Here is a 22,344-nt window from a genome sequence, read left to right on the forward strand (position 1 = left end):
CAAACGTTGCCCGACCATAAAAAAGTTTGAAAAGCAAATGCCCGTCTGAAGAACTACAAAGGGGCGGGAGCAGATATATTTCCAGCCGACCTATTCATATACGGCGGCGAAGTATTGATAATGAGAATGCATAAGCTTCTTTGTGGAATATGCGGAGCAATCTACAAAAGGGAACACCCCACAATCTGCGCCAAATACTGTGGGATAAACCTCCTCAACATCGCATATAAAGTTCTATCAAGCGTATTGTGTGAAAGACTAAAGCCCACCGTCAACAAACTGATTCGACCTTATCAGTGTGGCTTTAGGCTTGGCAAATCAACAACTGATCAGATATTCACCATGCGCCAAATCTTGGAAAAGATCCATGAGAAGAAGATCGACACACACCACCTCTTTGGTAACCTTTAAAGCTACCTCTATGCCGGTATGTCTGAATTGCGTATCCCCGCAAAACTAATACTACACAGCCGTATTACGTTGAGCAACACCAAAAGCTCCGTCAGGATCGGGAAAGACATCTCCGAGCCGATCGAAAACTGCCAAAAGAGGTTTCAGACAAGAATGTATGGAGAAAATAGTTCGAGCTGCAGAGCTTATTCGAGCAAGTCCAATATTCTATAAGAGTGTACAGCTGCTGGCGTATGCTATCGACATCATCCACGGCGTAAGTTCTGTTTTTTCCAGATTACATAAGGAAGCCAAGCAAATGAGTCAGGTAGTGAACGAGGACAAAACGAAATATCTCCTGTCATCAAACAAACAGTTGCCACACTGGGCTCCAACGACACTGTTGATAGTCAAAACTTCGAATTCGTAGGAAATTTGCTCAATTTGGGAACTAGTATTATCACCAACAACAATGTCAGGATGGAAATCCAACGCATAACGAGTCTTGCCAACAGGTGCTACTTCCGACTGAGTAGGCAATTGAGCAGTAAGGTCAAGTCTCGACGAACAAAGACCAAACACTATAATGCACTCATTATTCTCGTCCTGCTAAATGGTGCAGAGGAATGGACGATGACAACGTTTGATGAGTCGACGATATGAGTTTTCGAGAGAAAGGTATTTGGAAGATTCATGGTTCTTTGCGCATAGGAGAATGTCGCATTCGATGGAAGGATGAGCGATACGAATAATATGACGACATTGACATAGTTCAGCGAATTAAAATACGTGTCGTATGAATGAAAACACTCCAGTTCTGAAAGTATTCGACGCAGTACCTGCTGGAGGAAGCAGAGGAAGAGGAAGACCTTTACTGCGTTGGAGAAATCAGGTGGATAAGGACCTGGCTGCACTTGGTGTCTCGAATTGGCGCCGAACTGCTAAGAGAAGAAACGATTGGCGCGCTGTTGGTAACTCGGCTATAACCGCGTAAGCAGTGTCTACGCAATTAAAGAAGATGATATTAATCCAGAAATAAAAAACAAACATACCTTCATACGAGGACGTGTCCATGTTATTTGAGTAATTCAGGAAAAACCTAGAACTTTAGTTCGTTAGTGCGTGTTAGATAAGGATATCTTTTTAAACTCAGTATGTTCAAGAGAACATTCTCATACTATGCTTATGATATACATATGTCAGATATGTGTATATTAGATTTATGTCAGTTAGAAATGGAACGAAACATTTAGATCCTTTTTTCTATTGCACTGGCCACAAGACCGAATTACTATTAGTGTAAAATTTTCTACCCACATTTTCATTTATTTTTGTGTTCTTTGTATATTCAAATAAAATTTATCTTGTATGTAGTCTTAATTTATTCAGAGATTGTAGCGTTATTTTGTCAAATAAAAGTGTCTTCCAAACAATAACTTATTATGGTTGTTCTGTTTGTATGATAGCGATATGCATTAGTTGTCCGATCTGGAAATGTATTGTGCTCTTGTCTTGAAAAACAGTCCACGCCATTTTTCTTGAAGATATCTTGTATTGTAGAGAAAAGCACGAGTTCAAAGCTTCAGATTGATATCTCAAGAACGAAAGGACTAGTTCGCGTATGTACAGACAAACAGGCGGATTATTTACATATTTTCGTATATTTTTTAGGGTTTCTGACCTTCCTTTTGGGTGTTACAAACTTCGTGGTAAACTTAATATACTCTGATCAGTTCAAAAATGGAGTACCATACTTTTGCATGCACAACGCACACGAAGTAAAATTTTTGTTTGTTTCCTTTAGAAACGTGAATGACACAGATAACAATTAGATGAGCGAAAACATCGTGTGAACTTAAAAGTGAACATATACACATATACATTCGAACATTTATGCAGATTATTTCTCCTAGACTACTCGAAATATGTGAAATATGAAGAAATGTGTTTCATCGTTGCAATGTTGGACTTATTAATGCGATGTCTCGATTTGGAATTTTAAAAGCACACTTACTTGTACAACCCGTTTTTTAAGATTAACTTTTTTTGCGATCTCCTCAAGCATTTTTCTACTTGGGTTCGATTCGTTTTGATAGCATTCATATAGAAAATTTAATTGCTCTGGCAGTATTGTAGTGCGTAAACGTTTACTTTGTTGTTTTTCGGTAATACCAGTGACTGTGTTTGTTGTAGTGTTCGATGGTCCAACGATAGGTTTATTATTTGAAATTGTAATGGAATTCGGTGATGATATTGGAGTCTCTGGTAACTGTCGCTTATCCATTGTTTGTAGGGCTAATTCATTATTTCCAAGGCCGTTGGTTTCATTTTGCGCTTGCAGTAAATCGTTATAATGCTGCTGCAGTTTACTTTTTTCTTTGAATTCGGATTTTTGATTAACATGAAGAAAATCATTTAAATTATCAATATGGTCATTGTTAAAGCTGGTAGTTGTTGTTGATTTTGTTTTTGATGACACATTTGATGCTTTACGCTTTGTCAGATTATCTTTTTGATTTGTTACACATCTGGCCAGAGATTTACTTAAATTCGTGAGCTTATGTTGATCATTGCCATAAGAAGATGGAGATTGCAGGTTAGTAGCAAGTTTATTAATTTGATCCATTTTCGCTATATTATTAGCTACTTGCTGATAACTCTTGTTATCAGTATCGTTACTGCTTTTCACTACGTTTATTTGGCTTTTGTGACCATTAATTTCATTCGATTTTTGGTTATTGTCATTAATATGATCATCGGTATCATTAAAAATTTCAGCGTCGTCAACATCCATACCACAACCATTACTACTTGTTTCGTGGTCGTTGTTGTCATTATCGTAATCTGGAAAATGAATAGTACTATTAAGGACATCCAAAGAGTTTTTCAACGAACTCATATCGGTTATATCATACCGATCAACTCTGTGTGTGGGTGTATGGTCACTAGACGATATTGGTATCGGATTATTTACATGTTGGTATTGTGATGTCGATATTGGCGACGCTGCCGTGTGGTCATTTATTTCTTGGTTCGAGGCATTTAACTGAAAAAACTTTTTTGATTCATTCAGTTGATAGTACTGTAGTAGAACATCTATATTGGGCTTCTCACTACCGAAAAATCCCGCTTGGGACGGCAAAGCACTCATTTGCTTGTGTTCATTTTTTTGATAATATTGATACAAGAAATCATAATTACTACGTTTTCGTAACTCACTTTGATGGTAAAAGTTTGATAAATATTCCATTTCGATTTCTGGTTCATGTGATTTTTTGTGTTGTGCTTGAAATTGTTGCTTCAATTCATTGTTGCTTTCGTTTAGCATAAAATACTGATATAAAAAATCGTATCTTTTACTTTTTGAAAATGAGACAGAGCTGCTGATTTCACCATCACCAGAGCCACAAATTGCTGGCACTTCATCTGTTGTTGAAGATGTTTCAGAACACTTACGTTTTTTTGCGGGTGGTTGGTCTTGTTGTTCTAGGAATTGGTGGTGCTGTTGATGCGTGGCACTGGCAGCTGCAACCTGCTGTAAACTTTGCAATATGCTGCCAAATGAACCATAAGCCTCTGGTATGTTTGTGATTTGTGTGCTAAATAAGCTAGGATTCATTAGATGTAATAACTGATGCTCGCGAAAATGTTCGTAGTAACTGAATTGTAATTTGCATTTGTCACATTCGAATTTTGACTTGTGCACTGGGCCTTGCGGCAGCAATTCACTGCTATCGCTACGCTCACGTTGTGTTTGTGGCGGAGTGGGTGTAGTGGATGGACTAAAATCAGTCATTGACATTGACGATTTACCAAATAAGTGCTGTGGCGATGTAAGGTCAGGAGCTGCGCTGCTGGGTGATGTGCTGGAAACGTTGGCATTACTTGACAACACCGCTGTTGCTCCAGCATTAGAAATATGTTGATGATGTAATTGATACGCACTGCTATTATTTATATCCATCGAGGAATTGGAGTCTTCTGAGCTGAGATTTTGTGCGATCTGTGCTGCGGCTATTTGTGCCTTGGCCGATTTTTTGTTATTTTCTTCTTTAAAGCAATGATTTTTCTGGTGGCGTATCAACTCGTAATAGCGCTGAAATGTCATATTACACTTTTTGCAGGCGTAGTTAATATTATGTTTTTTCTCTTCGGTTTCGTAAAGTGAGTTATTTGGTTGATTTTCATAAATTTTCCGCTGTTTTTGGCGAGCATTCTAAAAAATAAGAATAATTAAAAGAGAATATATGGATAGGAGTATGTTTAAAAAGGTATAAGTGGATGTTAGATCCAGGTTTAAATTTTAGTTTGTTACTTTCGTTATAAAATAATTAGTAATTTTGGTCATGTCACATTTTCTAGATTACATACCTATAATTGACTCAAAAGGCCAAAGTTCAGGGTTGGAAAATGTTATAATTTTCAATTATTGATTTAATGAACAAAACTGAATGCTTCTTAAGAAGAGAATGCTAGCCTCGCTGTGGCTATGTTATACATTAATTATTATTATAATACAGTGAAAAAATTATTTGCCTATTAAAACAAAAACGCTATAAGAACCCAAGGGATTGAACTTGAAGTCTCACATGGTGAGCAGCAACAAACAGCACAAGCTATACAGAGTGCATCATGCATACATTTACTACTACTACAACGTCATAAATCCTGTTACAAGGCCTACAATGCATTCAGCGATAAAAAGTTCAACAATAACAATTTTATTGTATGTAATTCTATATGCAAAGTAACAAACTCTATACAAAAACTTCTAAAGACGCATTATATGCATTATAAAACAAGATTACTTTATGAAAAAAAATATTTCTTCGTTTTAACAACTTGTAACAGAATTTATGGTAGGACTAAGTTTAGAGTTGAGAAATGCGCACAAACAATGTGCTGTTAGCGTTTTCCAACATTAGGTGCAAAGAAAACATACAAGGTACGTTCCAAAGTAAACTTTTTGAATCTAGCGCCCCCTTGAGGTGCTATCTGTATGTCGACTGGCGCGTTGGAATCTGCTATCTTTATCGATTGAGCTTCAAACAAAGAGCCAACATTAAATTTTGTTTTAAATTAGTACAACTTTTACCGAAATGCTTCAATTGACGATATAAGTTTATGGCGATGATTGCCTAACCCATAGCAGAGTGCACGAGTGGTTTCAACGTTTTCAAAGTGGTCATGAGGACATAAATGACGATCAACATGTGAGCCAATCAAAATCCGGGATCACAGGAAATTCCACCGAAACTGTGCGTGAATTCATCAAAAATCAGCCGAAATCATCATTGAAATTCATGGAAATGGAATTGAACATCTAAAAAGCATCAATTTATCACATTTTGACCGAACATTTGGGCTTACGAAAGATGTGTGCACGGTTTGTTTTGCACACATTGACTGACGACCAAAAATTAGAATCTAACAATCGTAAGACGATTATTTGACGAAAATTCACATTTTAACCATTAACCACTCCCCGTATTTACCTGATATAGTATCGTGCGACTTCTTCCTTTTCGGAAAAATGCATTTGCCCATGAAAGGAAAAAGTTATGCACACGTAGAGGCCATTCAAAAGGCCTGCACCGGCATACTGGTGGCCATACCACCCACGAACTAAAACACTCGTTCAATATGCTTTTGGCCCGAGCAAAAAGCTGTATTGAAGCAGAAGAAGGCTATTTTGAATAAAAAAAAATTGGTTTTGCCGAAAAAACCATTTATTTTAAGCCCTTTTTACTTTGGAACTCACCTTGTGTAAGAATATTTGTTAAATATATGAGCTCTGCGGTCACTTTTTATGAATAGAGTTTACGCACTATGTGATTTCACAGTCGCTTAATGTTTTTATAGTAAGTTATAATTTTAGCCAGAACAATTTCTTACCTGAAACCAGACAACAATAACTCGTGGAGAAAGCAATAATAGCTTACTTAAATACTCCAAATCGCTATCCTTTGGATAGGAGTTATTCTCAAAGAATTCCTGTAGTACCTTAATTTGATAGTCCGTAAAGCGTGTGCGATTTGCACGCTTTCCGCTAGATGTGGATGAGGCATTCGATGAATTCGAATTGGTGTCAAACTGAGAAGACGGCGAATTTTTATCGAATGATTTGCTGGTTTGAAAGTTTTTCGGCGGACCCATCTTGTTACCGTGAATGTTGGCAGCATTTATATTGCTGTTGTTTTGGCCGAGCGGCAAATTATCCAATTGTTGGTTTATTAACTCATTAATGCTGGCGTAGTGTGTGGCTACAACAGCGGAACTATTGTTTGGTGACTGAGGTCTGGAGAGGATGTCGGAACTCCCGCTTTCTGATTTGGTTTCATAACTATATAGGTTGATATGCTGTGATTGTTGCTGGTGAATATTTTGATTTGATTGGCTAGACAAATGTTGTTGTTGGTGATTATGCTGCTGCAACGGCGTAACAGCAGCGGTTTCCACTGCTGTGTTCTCTGGCACTTCAAGAAGTTGTTGTTGATGTTCAGTCGCTGGCAATGCGGATAAATACTGTTGTTGTTTACTGAGCAGCAATGTCGATGACGTGCTCAATAAATCTTTCTCGTCTTTCTTATGCTGTTCTCGTTGGCTTTGCTCTTGTGGTTGCTGTTGACGATGTGGACTCCCTGGAGTTGTAATGTGTGGCTCAATATTATCATCGAATGGTTCAGTTTTGATTTCAATTAATAACGAGGAATCGCCACTTATTTCCGACATAGAGGTTGGTTTTTCTTTAAAATTGTTTTTGGAATTAGATACATGCATATTTTGCTTTTGTTGTTGGTGCATAGAGTTATGCTGTAAAAAGACCGAATTTACAGAAACACTAGTTTTAAAACGGCATATGGCATTCAATATATTCGGAGTAATTTCATATATACTAATATATATGTACTATATTGTTGTAGTAAAACTTACCGATGACGTAGGTAAATCCTCGCTCAGCGGCATAACTTTTGCGTGTCCAGTGCGTTCGTATTCTTCTAAATTTAGGGTTGTAGATGGTGGATTATTAAAGTTGTAGGGGGAGTCTTTGTTTCTTTGACGTTCTTTAAACAACGTATTCCGAAACCAATGCTTGACGACCTTTAAGTGATGCAACAAATTTGTTTAATTTTCTTCCTTCTTGCAACAGAATATATCTACTAAAACCCACAGAAAAAAATTCTCAGAGCTATCGGTTCAAAAGTATGTCATAAAAGGCTAAGTTTATGTTTTTTGGGAATTGAGAATACAAATTATTTTGTAATTAAGAACACAGAGTGGGTACTCAAGGTTTTAATATAAGTTATTTTAGCGCTTTTTCAATAAATAATACTGAGTGTGTACCAAGTTATAGCTCTAAGGAGATTTCTGTGAGTTTCGAAATAAACAATATGACTTTACCACTAAAGTTATGAAATAAGTTATACCTTCATTGGCAAATTTGCTTTTTGTGACATTTCCATTATGCTTTCTTCGCTTGGTGAATTATTAATATCAAAATGGGCTCGCAGAATTTTTAGCTGGTCGTCAGTGATACGCGTCCGTGCACGTTTCTGATTACTTCCCATCTGAAATAAGAAAATTATAAACTGTGTTTTAGTTTTTTACACTAATAACCGCGAATTCTAAGTAAATGTAAGGTACGTCATAATATAAACGAAAATGAAACTGGCATACCGTGGAATCAGAACCTTTGAGGGAATCAAGAGAAAGCGAGAGCGGTTTTTTATATTCGCTTGTTGAAAGAGAAACCAAATAATAAAAAAATTTATTTTATGAAATTATACGTTCATAATCCGGGTAAATCATAAAGTCTGATAGACGGATCCGCAGGACCTGTTACTGGATCGAAACCTCTTTTTTCCTTATAAAGTAACCTTAAATTGTCTTTGTTATCTACAGCAAACTAAGAAGAACTAACAAAACGTTGTCTGTTGGATGAAAAGAAATGTTACGTGATAAGATTTAAATATACATATTGCTAAAAGAAATGAAATTAATGTAAAAAGCATTATAAATAGCTCATTTTTGTATAATTTTATTGCACATACTCGTTCATAACTTTTGTCCAATTATGCGATGAAGTCACAGATAGTCAATTTTTGTTTCAAATTATAGTAATTTATAAAAATACATTAATTTTCCTGCTAAATTTTTTGGTTTGTGACAAATAAGTAACTGAGAAACACTGTAAACAATTATGATAATCTACTTATAACATTACTTACATTTCTGTGAACTGACTTATTCTACTCTTTTACTAAATCGGGTAAAATGTAAATTTCTTCTTAACATTCAGGTATGCACATATTTAGCAACTCTTGATGGTGGAGGGTGTTTAAGGAAAAGTTATAGGAATTAAATAGTAATAGTATAATAAATTATTATTTTCTTTATGCATTACATTTTCGATTTGCTATATACTAAAAGAATAAATTACAAGAAAGAACATTTTTTACAAAAATCGACATTAATTTTATATTCTATTATTTTTACCTGAACGGTATTTGTTGGTGCAGGTTGCTGCGATTGGGACTGAGGATGTTGCTGCAATGTACCTATTAGGTCCGTTCGTGGCGACACTGATGTGCATGGTACAGGCATATCGTTCCCACATTGAAGTGCGTTGGCACTTGTGTTGTGAGTAACTTTAGGTATGTGACTGGATGTTAACAAATCAACGTTGCCACCAGATCCAGAATTAGTGCCGACCCCAAATATAAGTGGCGGTGCAAGATTCATAAAGTTCATTGACATAATGTGATGAAACTGCATTAAATTAAACATCTCGACAGGGTTCAATTGCAAGCCGGATGTAGATGCTGCTGCAGTCAATTGTGGCAATTGTTGAAGGTTTTGAAGATTCTGCTGGTGAAGATATTTTTGTGTTAAGAGGCTATTACGCGGTTTCATTTGTAAATGCTGCATCAGATGACCACCGCTCTCTGTTAGTTCATCACCGCTGATATGCTGTTGTTGCTGTAATGGTTGATTTAATAACGCAGCGGTGAAAGCAGCAACATGTTGTTGTTGCTGCTGGTCTTGCAATATGTTAGCTGGTAATGGAGAAGGCGCGACGTTGGGAGATTCATTTGCTTTCGGTGTCATTGGGGGTGATTCACGAGCTGCGAAATTTGAATTTAATTTAAAAAAGTAAGTTAAGAGACAGATAAAGTGTACTTTTCAATGAAATAGGAAGATAAGACGTATTTGAAAAAACATATTGGCGGGTACAGGAGTAATTTAATACGAATAATAAGTATTTATACTGCTAGATAAGTTTAATATACAAGAACACGCATTTACCATTGATGTCTTGGTTTTTAGTTGAATTTTCTGATATAACTGCATTTAATTGGGTTGTGTTTTGGACGTGACTCATCTGTAATGCTGGCGATCCACGGCCGCTACAACTTAATGCTATCGATGGATTGTTACTGGCGACATGTTGATCGCCGCTACTATGATGTGTTTGATCGATGTGCTTTTGTAGCGCTTGAGTAGTACGAAAATTTCGTTGGCAGAGTATGCATTTGGTGGCTTCGCGCATAGTGTGATATAGCAAATGGGTAGATAGTTTTTCTTGTGTTTTAAATGCAAGTGAACAATGTTTACATCGGTATTTATACACATGTCGCTCGGATATGACCAAGCTAGTGTGAGTATTTTTATAATGGATGATCATTGCAGCTTGAGTGGGAAATGTTGATTGGCACGGTCGACTAAGATGACTAGCAGCCAAACAACGGTGATCACCATTTGGCAAGATTTTGAAATGTTGCATTTTTTGCGCATGTTGCAACAATTGTAGTTCATGCTTGAACTTCGAACCACATTGTTCACATGATAATTTATTATTATTTAGCGATTCCATGGAATGCATGTAAGTAGAGGTATGTGAAGCATTGAGATTTAAAGGCGTGTCATTTGAAACTTCCATTAGCGTTAAGTCTAATTCTGTCGATGCTTTAATATTAAAATTACCAGTGATAGTTTGTTCAGTTGTTGTTTCGGTTTCGTTATTTGAGCCTTTACACTCTTTAGCTACAGTAAGGGTTATTGAGGTTTTACCGTTTAAATCCCAAGCGCTATTGTCTACTAGTTGAAGGAGACGTGATAAACCATCGCGATTCACACTATGTACATTCATCAAATGCATTTCCAATGTCTGTTTGTTATCAAATGTATCTGTACAGAGGGGGCACTGAACATTGACTGGTTCTCCGGAAAATTTTTTGGTACTTTCAACCAATGCGTTGACTCCAGTTGTATCCTCAATTAGCTGTTCTTCCTGTTCAGCGGTCTTTTCCAATTCACGTAACACATTATGAATTGATTTGGGTTGAACCATAGCTACTGAAGTTTCGTTATTACTTATTGTATTCGTTGGCGATGTGAGCCACGGTGTAACTGTCGACACATTATGTAGCGACATTGTGTTTTGTACATCTGCGAACTTTACGTTTTCCTCATCTTCTGGGGTACAGAGACGCTCTCTTTTAACAATAGTGGGGAAATTATCATTTTCTGAATATGATTTATTACTAGGAGCACGGGTGGCAGTCACCGCAGAGGCTGCTGCTGTCGCTGCCGCTACAGCCGCTTGAAATGCTTCTATGGCAGCAGAGTTCGTTGGTATGCTAATGTAATCTGGCTCAGTTTGAGGATGTACTGAACTCAGGTGCAGTTCCATTTCTGTTTTAGAATGTGCAAAGAAGTCACAATTGTTGCATTTAAATACAACTGAGGGCATGACGGGGGGGCTACCTCCCGACAAGACTGATGATGAAGCATCTTTATCATCGTTAATAGTTTGAAAGTTAAAAATATTGACACTATTAAAGCTTTTGCTGCGTACACTGGTGTTTCCTGAAGCAGTTGAGGAGTTAGATGACGGTGAAAAAGAGTTGTGATCTCTATTAGACGTAATACAGCCGAAATCATCGTTTGGTAAGCGTGCCATTGGCACCGGAAAATTGCCGAATTGCGAGACATTCTCAATTCTGTTATTTTCTGTGTAAAGAAAAAATGATAAGATTGTTGTGTTTGTTAGATATACAGAGATATTTAAGTGTGAATTGAAGATATTCAAAAGTTGCTATGCAATTTTTAAGGTTGCCAAACAAATTGAACAAAAACTTTTACTTCTAACTGTGTAATTCCATTGATACCATAAACACCAACCCCCTCTAAACTTAAAAGAAGAAAAAAATTTAGTCAAAGCGGTGTCTTCGGAGTGGTCATGTGAATTTGCTGAATAGCCAGAAGTTACAGAAGGTAAATCATTCGAATGCGGTGGTTGCGACACGACATTAGATGAAAATGTGGCGAAATGATCACGAATAACCAATGGAAATGTATGAGATGGTGCATTATCACACTTCTTTGTTCAATAAATTCAGACATAGTAACAATAGAAGAATTCACTTTTAGAGCCTCTCAAAACGACGAGTCATTAATGAATATTTTGACGTGACGGTACTATCAACTTACAAAAAAAATTTACCGATTCGAAATACACGCGAAATATAAATTAAAATCTCACCTTTCTCAATTTGAGCACAGTAGTATATCTATAAAAGAAAGTCGTGTTGGTTACACTATTTATAACTCAAGAACGGCTGAACCGATTTGGTTGAAAATGAATGGGAAGGTAGCCAAGACCAGGTGAAGGACATGAAATACTTTTTATGTTAAAATTCAATTCAATTCATTAATATAAAAATTATTTTTCAAGTTATGTCAAAATTCATAAGAGAATCAATTGAAAATTTTATTACTTCAAAAAAAGAAAGAATTAAGTAAAAAAAAAATAACAACACAGGGCTAATGTGGGAGAACATCAATTTTAATATGCATGCATGCTTAGTATATGGGTTATACTGATTATTGCTCCTGAACCAGGCACTATTTATTAGGACGAACCAGTCAGATATATTTAATATCACAAAAAATATGGCATTGACATTTTCGTCGTGGGCGAAGGACGCAAATTCATTCACAAAAGCATGTCAAACGCGATATTAAACTAGAGTGTTGAGAAAAGGTCTATTATAATTTGAGAAACCTTTTTAAAGCATTGCACAGAGCAGTGCAATATTTAAACGGAAACGATGAAAAATATAGGTATTTACTATTTCAAATCTATCCTTCATAAAATATAATAAAACTGCTAGATATTGGGAATGGTAGAATAGAACTGCAACCAAATACGCAGTGCAGTAGATTAAAACTGGCAACATTCGTTGAATATTATACCACGTGCATCCCAAAAGACTAATGCCATAACTTTGCCAGCCGACCTTCTTGTCTTTCTACGCTTGAGAACCGGTTCGTAATATGTAGTCAATTAGACTGACTGTCAATTAGACTCGATTGATTTTCCTAATGCACAGCTTAAATACAACAGTATTTTCCCCAAAAACCAATGCCTTATTAACACATGAAATGCATTTTGATTAATTTTTTTTTAAACTATCACAAGTTGCTCCACCCAAAATGCTATATCTCTTTAACTAATAGTTATAATCAAACTAATAGAAATTATATAGATAATATTAGTAGTACTATCAATGTATCAGTCACAGTAAAGCGTTTACCGGTCCTCTAGTAGTATACACCCTGTCAATAAAGTATCGGGAATTCATCATTTCCCCCTCCCATGTCCTACTTGTATGGAAGACAGAACATTTTTTTCCTATGTGATTACAACTTAATTATTATGCCAAAAATTAGCGCGATCTGTCGACCAGTCGACCTGAGTGGTGTTTGTCGAATTTTAAGATTTAAATCAACGTATTTGTGTTAAATTTTCACTCAACAAATATCATTGAGCAAGCACCGTATTCACCTGATATATGGATGTTACTTTGAAGAAGATAAAATAAATTTGGATGATGATAGAAAAAATTTCATTTTATTTATAAATTATCGATATTATTCTTGTATATATTCGTAGGGGATGTAATTATAATTGGAAGAAGAGTGAAGAAAAAATGTGTAATAAATTACATTTATTGATTGGTGTTTATACATCGAAAATAGTTCATGTTTTTGCTAAGTCTCTCTGTGCAACGGAGAGTACAATATTTTTGGCCAGTCCGTCTTTAGCCACATAAAGTTGTCCGTGAGAAAAGCAGGATGTATCCAAATCTAAGTCAGGAAGAGCCAACTTTTAGCCTTGTGAGATCTTTATTGCTATTGTGAATCTCGATCTAATTGGAAATTGAATGCTTTTAAATTCAATTGGCTCATGTGAAATCATAGGGATAATAATAAATTTTTTTCTCGGAAATTGGTTTGATTGGTTTGCTTTAATAGACGAACATTTATTGGCATGGTCTCCACAAATTACCAGAAAGGTGATCAAAATATGTAAAATGGATTGGTTAGTAAAAATCTTATGAATTTAATTTCAATAGCGCCATCTAATACTATTAGATTGCTACTGCTATATTTGTCTGTATACTAAAAATATTCCTGTAACGGTACACTATCTGAAGAAATTCTTTAGAACTATTGCACTTAGCTGTCATATGATACAAATTGACCGATCACAGGCATGTGCTTGTAGGAAATATTTTTTATTTAAGAAGGGTCTTATTATAGTTTCGGCGTAACCAAAATTAATGTTTTTTCTTGCTTTAATCTTAATTCGACATTTTCTAAAATATTTCTGTTACATTTATTTTATATTACCAAAAAGCCACACTTTAGGTGACAAGTCTGTAAAAGCTTCTATTTTTATTTTTTCCTATAACAAGATTTATCAATGTACTAAAAAAATAATTTTGTTTTATTTTTTATTTTAGATAAACCAATAATGAGTTTTGCTGTCAATGGCGAGAGCATTTTTTTTGAGCCGTCAAGAGAGGTGAGGCCAATGGCAAATTTTCAGAATTTTTGCAAAATACTGATTTATTAAACATTATATACTACCAGCTGACCCCGCAGGCGTTGTCCTGCCTGAAATTATGTGTTTTGAAATGAAAAGAAAGTTGAATTTACGTTGTGTTAAAAATTATTTATTCTCTATTTTTCTAAATTTTTTCCAATGTAACTCAGCTTGTTAAACAATATTTTTTGGTTTCTGTTCCAGTGCGTAAAAGTACAGAGAAAAGTACACTCGTGAACATGCCGTGTGAAAAACATAGCATTTCCAGATTTATACTTCACACTTCTAGCGACAATCCTTGTGTCCTGTTTATTGTCATCGCAAATGCATTTTTTACTGGAAACTGAATACGTTCGAACTGAAATGGCAAATCGTTGAAACTCAAAGGAATTCCTAGAGTCAATCATTCTGCCCCTTGATAGCTGCGGCATACTCAGTAGGGTTTCATTACAAAATTGCGGCGCGTGCAGATTGCGAAACATAATAATGACATATCCAATTTTGAGGTACAAATAATGCGGCGGCATACCATGCCTCTCCAAAGATTTTTGACATTTCACTGGATAATTTACGGCTTCGTATATTTGGCGGCTAAAATTGGGCGTGCACTCAAGAAATCCTAGTTAATTTGGCCAATGTTGGCATAAACATTCGTTATGAGTTCATTTTTCGTTGAAGTTAGTTGACAAAAGGCAGGTGGAATTGATATCAAAGCCATGGAAGTATCAACCGGAATTCGCCTATTTCCAATGCTTATTGAATACGATGTAAAATGTCATCGGCAATGTAATTTTTGTTCGTATCCCACCATTGATGCGGATTTGAAGGCTGATATTTTGAAATGATCATCGCGAAAATTGTGCGAACTTCAGTGGCATGCAAAGCAGCTATCGAATCGTCCATCGTTTGATTTCAGCGATTATCATGTTCCAGCAATTGTAACTGCTGGCATGCTTCTCAAAAAGTTTCACGCACCGTACCATTCACAGTACGTAATGACTAAAATGAAGTTAAACCACGTACATTTATCAATAACAACCGAAGGTAGAAGCAATCGTCGTTTTTCGGGTGGATTGTGTAAATTCGTCCTAAGGCATTAGTTGAGAACACACCTGGATGTCAATCTACTGATTGGCCCTGATTTCTGCGTAACCATTTCTTCGACGATGCATTCCATGGCTAATGTCAAGGCGTGTTCGCGCAAACGGGTCACTGAAGCAAATTAAGAAAATGCTCGTCAATGTCAATTTTGTTTTCGGCGGTGTTTCCGTTGGTTGTATTGTATTCTTTGGGTTGAAATACACACTTTGACCTTCTCCAAATGAACTGCGAGATGCACAACAGTCGGAAAATGTTCATGAATTGCAAAAATAAATATCTCACAAAACGCCTCATTGCTGTTCACGTATCGACCCATTTGATATTTGCTGATCTCATCTCGTTCAAGGGCAATAACCGTCATGTTGCTTTCTTTGGTGACGTACTTGCAAACATATTTGATCGATTTCACAAAACTGCAATACTCAACATTGATATGAGGTTTGAATGTGAATTAGACAATATTGGCGAATATGGTACGATCCATGTGTTGTCAACTTCGATATTGTCTCCTCTAAATTCAATGATAAAGGTTCTGTCATTGTCGTCTGGTGAGCTACGCCGATGGAGTGGATATCCATCATTTCCAGTTTGCGTTTCCGAAAGAAAAGCACATGGATAGTGTTCAGTGCATTTATTGCCAGACATATAGTACAAAACGAAGTGTGATTGTGGTGTCCGCAAGGTCCATGAATCATATTGGTTTTCATCACTTCGCATTATACTGGATCTTTCTCTGTATTTCCCCAGAAATTTTCAATTTTATCTGGTGTAATCAAAATCCAAAGAATAATGTGGATTCCAAAGAATAATAAACCTCTTTTTTACAACTGAACATCCAGCATCTAACAGCACCATATATATCATACGTTGCTACAAGATAAAGATCATCAAACATCGTAGTCATACTGTGACATCGTCACGATCGCTTGCTGATTGATCGCGATCTATAATTCCACACACGTATGTCATCGCATCTTGGGAGTACTCGTTCATTTGTCTTGGGCTACCATACGTTGATGGCAAAAGGAACGCCGACCGATATTAGCTCGACCTCTTCGTGGCTTCTTAACAAATTTCAATCTGGGTTGCTATTCTGTAACTCGATTCGAAAAAATTTTTACTCGAATTCAGATTTTTTATATTCTGTAACTCGATTTTCAGATTTTGAAGTCAAATTTCAAAAAAAATATTCCTTCGCTTTTGAGTTGTAGGAAGCAAAAATCGTAAGTATTTATTTCGGCACAGGGTGGTACAACTTTCGCATAATTATAAAGTAGATCCGAATTTCGAATATAATACATTTACGAACGAGACAAGATATTTTTATTTCTAAGACTTCTCCGATTCGCCACGAACAACCTCTGAAAATTTCATCAAGAATGTAATATATAAATTGTATGCATTTATACAATATTTTATGCTCTATTGTGCACAATTATATCTAATTGAACAAATTGTTCTTAAAAATAAGGTCAGCTGATGCAGCATAATGCTTACTACGTACATTATAAAAGAATTAAGTGGTATACAAATATGTAAACATTGTTATATATTTTTCTTTTGAAAAATTAGACCTCAGGAACTAATAGACCGATTTCCACCAAATTCGGTGCATTAAATTATTTTAACTTTAGTATATTTGACTATTTATATATTTAGTACTTCCCATGTATTACAAAAATTCCATCTGATTCTTTCACTTTAGAGTGCTTAAGATCTTATTTTTAGAAACAATATGTGGGGTGTCTAAGTTAAACTCATAAATCAACACTTTTTAATAACAGTGCCTAAAACGGATCAAATCGGGGAATGATTGCCCTACCCTCTCATACTTGATATAGGATTTTGAAACATCTGGTTGTTTTTATGCCATATGCTATGTTGATCAAAATTTGGGATATCTCATGCAAAGTTTTCGAGAATCTCTGGCGAAATTGGGCCACGAATCCAGCTCCAATACAATATTTATAATGGTTTTCGTAATAATCACATAACTTATGCCAAATATGTCGATAAGTATGAAGTTCGTGCAATTATTGGTATTTGGGGAATTCGCTTTATCTATCACCATTCGACCATTTTCTATTTCCAAAACTGAAAATCGACATGAGAGGAGGATTATATGATGATATCTCAATCATTCAAGCAGCTGTAATCGAGAAGTTGATGAACAATTCCTATAAATAACATAAAACAAATCTATGTATGTATTTAAAAAAAATAATTACTTTTAAAGATAATATTATATACATTTAATTATACGTATGTGTATCTAAAATCTTCGGTTACACATGTTTTGAGTAAAAAGTCAACTATACCTGAGGTCGACATATTAAGTATGTGGGCACTTTCACCAATTCTTAGACATGAAAAGGAACACTTTAAATGCGCTATTTGAGGTTTCGTTTCGATGTCTTCAAATAATATAAAACAATGTCAAATACGGCACTGATTCGCCCAACTTCACACTGTCAAGATAATGTTCTGCACCTGATATGGTCGAAATGGGTTTAGTAGTGCCATGTTCATTGTTCAATTTTTACAGCGATGGAGTCCTTAAGCACCAACTTTTTTATTAAATTTAATGATTGATTATAACGTTATCAAAGGTGAGCGTAAAAATTCTATCGAATTTGTTTACAGTACAAGAAAAATTATAACTATTTGTGTTGTTAGTTGGAACAGAAGCATTAGAAAAAATGTTCTCACAATTTTACATACAACAACGATATAAAAGGAACATTTAAGGGTCCGAATTACTTTATAACTCGTAGGGCTTACTACAGTGATAGCCTTCACACGCAACTTCCTCAAAAAATAAATCACGATTTGATCGAGTAAAAAATACTGAATTTATTTACAGCACTTTTGAATATAAAGTTCCGTCAGCACCTGGAAATATGCCAGCGGCTTTGATTTTTAAAACTTGTGAGAGTTTAAAATGCTCGTTCTCGAAAGTAGGGAAACTTGTTTTCTATTGTTATCAATTCGTGTATTTTTTAAGCGTGGCGTGGATGTGAATAAAAACATTTGACAGTCATTTAGTAGGTAGTTTAAAATACTACCAAGCTGGCCTTTTAATTTGCAACAGGATTATGGAATCTGCTTTTACAGTTTTAACATATTTTAAATCTTTTAACAAAGTCCTTAACAGTGACGTTATCATTAGTCGTTGGAACTTCACTTTTTCTAATAAGCTGTCGTAACTTAGATCTCCGTTATGAATCAGTTCAGTTTCAAAAAGAGATTAAGAAGAATCCAGACTTTGGACGCTGATCCAGCGCGTTACATATATCACAAATAACGGACTGAATCACTTCGAGTATTCGTTTTAGGACTAAACTTTGCGAACTAACCCAAGGAATAGGCCGAAAATATTGAGCAATGTCAGCCAAAAACAGAAGCGCAAGACATTGTCCATAACATATGTCACAGAGCATGATAGTTCAAGGTTTTTTCATTTTGACAGTATCTCATACTTGATGAATTGAAGATAGTTGTAATGGAAATGTTTCGTACCAAATAATTATAATTGACAGGGTAGTATATGATTAGGAATTTAAAATAACTTTAATTCATTACTTAACTTTTGTTCAAATCCATTTATTACAATAACAAAATGGTGGCATGAAAAAAGTAAGTGTTTCCATATTTTGGAGAATAAAAATTAATCCAAAAGAAAGATTATACCGTCAATAAAAAATTCATAATCGTGTAATGAGTAAATGTAATGTAAGTTGTTTTTTAGTTTTTTACAAGAGAAATGATACGCCAACGCCAATGTCGATTTCCATTTTGACGTCCTCTATAGATTGCATACGACAAATAGACATGGATTAACGCTATTGTGTGCTCTTCAGTAGAGTTGTTTTCACCGCATGTCCTTCGCTATAAGGGAAATATCTACATAACTATACGTTCCAGTACTTGAACGCTTTAGCTTTAAAAAGTTCAAAATACACAGCCCAAACCAAAGACATATTGTTGCTGCGGTGTATTTATGTTAGGTAGAATGGTGTGGTTTGGTGCACTCTTCGCTAATTGCAAATCCGATGAATACACATAATCGTTTTTGCATTCTTAAATAATTTGCAATAATTTCCTTAAGGGCCAATCGTATAAATCTCTTCAGTATACAAATCTGTATGACCGTATCAACGGTCACATAATAACAACAATGGTGCCGTTGTACTTCTTTTTTTGTTATTATTTTTGTTGTCCTTGTTGTTATCATAGCCTTTGGTGCGCTTATTGGAAATTATTGAGCAGACATGCATATTGCTAAGACAGAATTCGTGAGAATGCAGAATCTTCAGAATGGATGATCAGCAACGAGTCGGCTAATCGCTCGTTGCAGAGCTTTGATCGCTTATACATATGTACATATACACGTTTGAGCGTACATTCAGTGTGTACATACATACATTTCTGTTCATACACATATAAGTTGGTATATATATATGTACTTTATGATGCAGTTCAAGGTAGTTTTGGATTATGCTTTGAACACAATGACGACTGCACGATAGCGAAATTTTTTGTCTGCAAATGTCGTCTTGAAGCCAGCTTCCTAAACATTATGAAGACGGCAGCTACATATCAAGCAGCTGATGTGCAAAACTTCATTGCTTTCACTCTAAAACTGTTCACTTGATTGAAATGTAAATGTAAAAAATAACTAAACTGGTCGATTCATTTGTTTTAAATTATCAATTGTTATTATAAATGATATATCAGAGCTATTTTATGCTTCTGTTAATAAAATAAGGTTGGACTTATGAAATCTTCGAACAATTACACAATTATCACATATTAGGGGCAACACTACAGTTGCCCATTGGCTTTGCTAAAATGAGAAATAGTTTAACTTTAGTGACAACTACAGCTGCAAGCCTAGTGCTGTGAAGTCGTGCTATTGTCAAAATTAACTGTGCCCATAAGAACGTGTGTTTTTAATTTTTGACAGATGATGACTGTCGTTTGTCGCCATCTATATGTTCCATGCATTACTAGTGCGCTTAGTATTTTGTGCTTAGTGCGTGGTGGTTTACTGCCAATCTGTAATTATTCTCATCACAGCAGGTCAAATCAGTTTTAACCAAAACAAAACATAACAATGAAACCAGAAAAAATACAATATAATACACCATGGATGTTTATGTATTATTATTGTATTTTGCTTTAATAATATTTTTTTTTACTCTTTTGAGAAGTAAAAACTACTCACAAATTAAGTTAATAAGGCACATACATTCTTATCTATACATATGTTTGGAGCATTGAAAATAAAATTGCGTTTAGCGATGTGCTTTTTACCGCCTAAAGGCAGGAAGATAATTGCCATACGATCTCAACACATATACCCTACGTATTGTGCGCATGTTTATGTATGTATGTATGTATTTGGATTTTTCCATTTCAAGACACTTTACACTTAGATACATCCGTATTTACTTATAATAAATACAAGCGACAATATGTAGTACTAACTCTAAGTCTTACTATATTCACAAATAAAAATTTTTAATTAGGGTATGTATCCACGTAAAATAAATAGAAATACGAGTGTTCTTAAATCTACGATACGTTCGCATGTATTTTAGGTCAAGGCAATAGGGATTAAAAAGTTGAAAAAAACTATCTCAAAAATTGAGTTTGAGAAGTTTTCCGCCGATTAGATGAAACAGTGGCATAACTGCATACGTATTAAATGGGGACTATTTTGAAGGCGACAACTTTACTGTAGACAAATGAATAAATATTTTTTCCAAAAAACGAATCCGGTTCTTGTAGTCGTCTAACACTTGTATAACGAATTGTTGTACACCTAATACCATGTTCAGACCGACACTCAATCGCACGATTTCGGCTGTTGATAAGTTTATCCTACTAATATGACATTATAACAGCTGATTTAGACACTAAAAAAATTATAAACAAAAAAATGCATTTGAAATATGCGTCCATTACTTCCAATATAGGGAAAATAAGTAAAAGAAGACGGCTTTTATAACAAAATAATATATATAACAATGTTTTCCTTTAATAAATATTAAGCGATGTGAATTCTTGAATGGCAAAAACATTTGTTTTATTATCTGTCCAACGGCAGTAAAGAATGTAATCTAATCACTTAAATCATGGGTATAAAAGGATCTTTAATATTAATTTTGATCGTTCAGTTTATATGCTAGCTATTGCACTGCGGACTTGGCTGCAATTACCTACATTTAGCAATACAAAGCATGTGAGGAAGGATCAATTTGAACTTATGCGCGTATACTTTATCGTTTTCGTTGAAATATTGCACTGCTCTGTGCAATGCTTCAAGCCGAAATGCCTTGACGACGAAAATGACAATGCAATTTTTTTGTTGTAATATGTAATAAAAATATCTGAATAGTTCGACCTAAAAAACAAAACCGCCTTGTTCAGAAGCAACAATGAGTATAACCCTAACTTGCATGCATTAATTCTGTGTTGTTATTTTAATACTCTTGCCACCAATTGCTACAGAGTATTATAGTTTTATTCACCTAGCGGTTGTACGTATCACCTAAAAATAGGAGAGATAGATATAGTATTATATATGTATATATAAAAAGTACGTGTCACGGTGTTTGTCCGCAGAGGTAACTAAAACTACTCAACCGATTTTAGCATACCGCGTCCAGTTCGAATCAACATAGAAGATAGAATAGTTAAAACAATTCATAAAAAACGAGTATGGTGAAAACTGTAATGAATGGACGCCCTATTAAGCGGACATCCCCATTAATCATTCACATTGTTGACGTCTATTAAGTACAACCTATAAAGTTGACTAGTCTATTAACTGGAAAGAAAGGCTGGTAACCAGACATTGAGAAAGCGGCCTTAAATTCGTTATTTTTTTCAATGAAATCCCTTGGATTCTTATACCGACAAAAACATTTTCGCCTTTATTCATAAATAAAATT

The 22,344-nt window shown here is 35.2% G+C and overlaps 1 protein-coding gene across 4 annotated transcripts in view; it reads right to left on the reverse strand.

Moving 5' to 3' along the window:
- Positions 1 to 22,344, reverse strand: part of LOC108970907 (zinc finger protein 2) — a 196,398-nt gene that overhangs the window by 45,675 nt on the left and 128,379 nt on the right. For 3 of the 4 annotated variants that reach the window (XR_001993510.1, XM_018936618.1, XM_018936617.1), the window contains 6 exons: positions 9,697 to 11,403; positions 8,887 to 9,515; positions 7,818 to 7,958; positions 7,324 to 7,491; positions 6,286 to 7,203; positions 2,405 to 4,606 (listed from right to left, as the gene is read on the reverse strand). Coding sequence is in view for 3 of the 4 variants with exons in the window: in XM_018936618.1 (XP_018792163.1) it covers positions 2,405 to 4,606; positions 6,286 to 7,203; positions 7,324 to 7,491; positions 7,818 to 7,958; positions 8,887 to 9,515; positions 9,697 to 11,403 (5,765 nt within the window). In the remaining variant the exon portion in view is untranslated. Of the gene's footprint in view, positions 1 to 2,404; positions 4,607 to 6,285; positions 7,204 to 7,323; positions 7,492 to 7,817; positions 7,959 to 8,886; positions 9,516 to 9,696; positions 11,404 to 22,344 lie in introns of those variants that run through there. The other variant, XM_018936619.1, reaches the window with a different exon arrangement.

This window comes from Bactrocera latifrons, unplaced genomic scaffold (genome assembly GCF_001853355.1).
Source record: "Bactrocera latifrons isolate USDA-ARS-PBARC rearing strain unplaced genomic scaffold, ASM185335v1 scaffold_315, whole genome shotgun sequence".
In the NCBI taxonomy this organism is placed as follows: Eukaryota; Metazoa; Arthropoda; class Insecta; order Diptera; family Tephritidae; genus Bactrocera; species Bactrocera latifrons.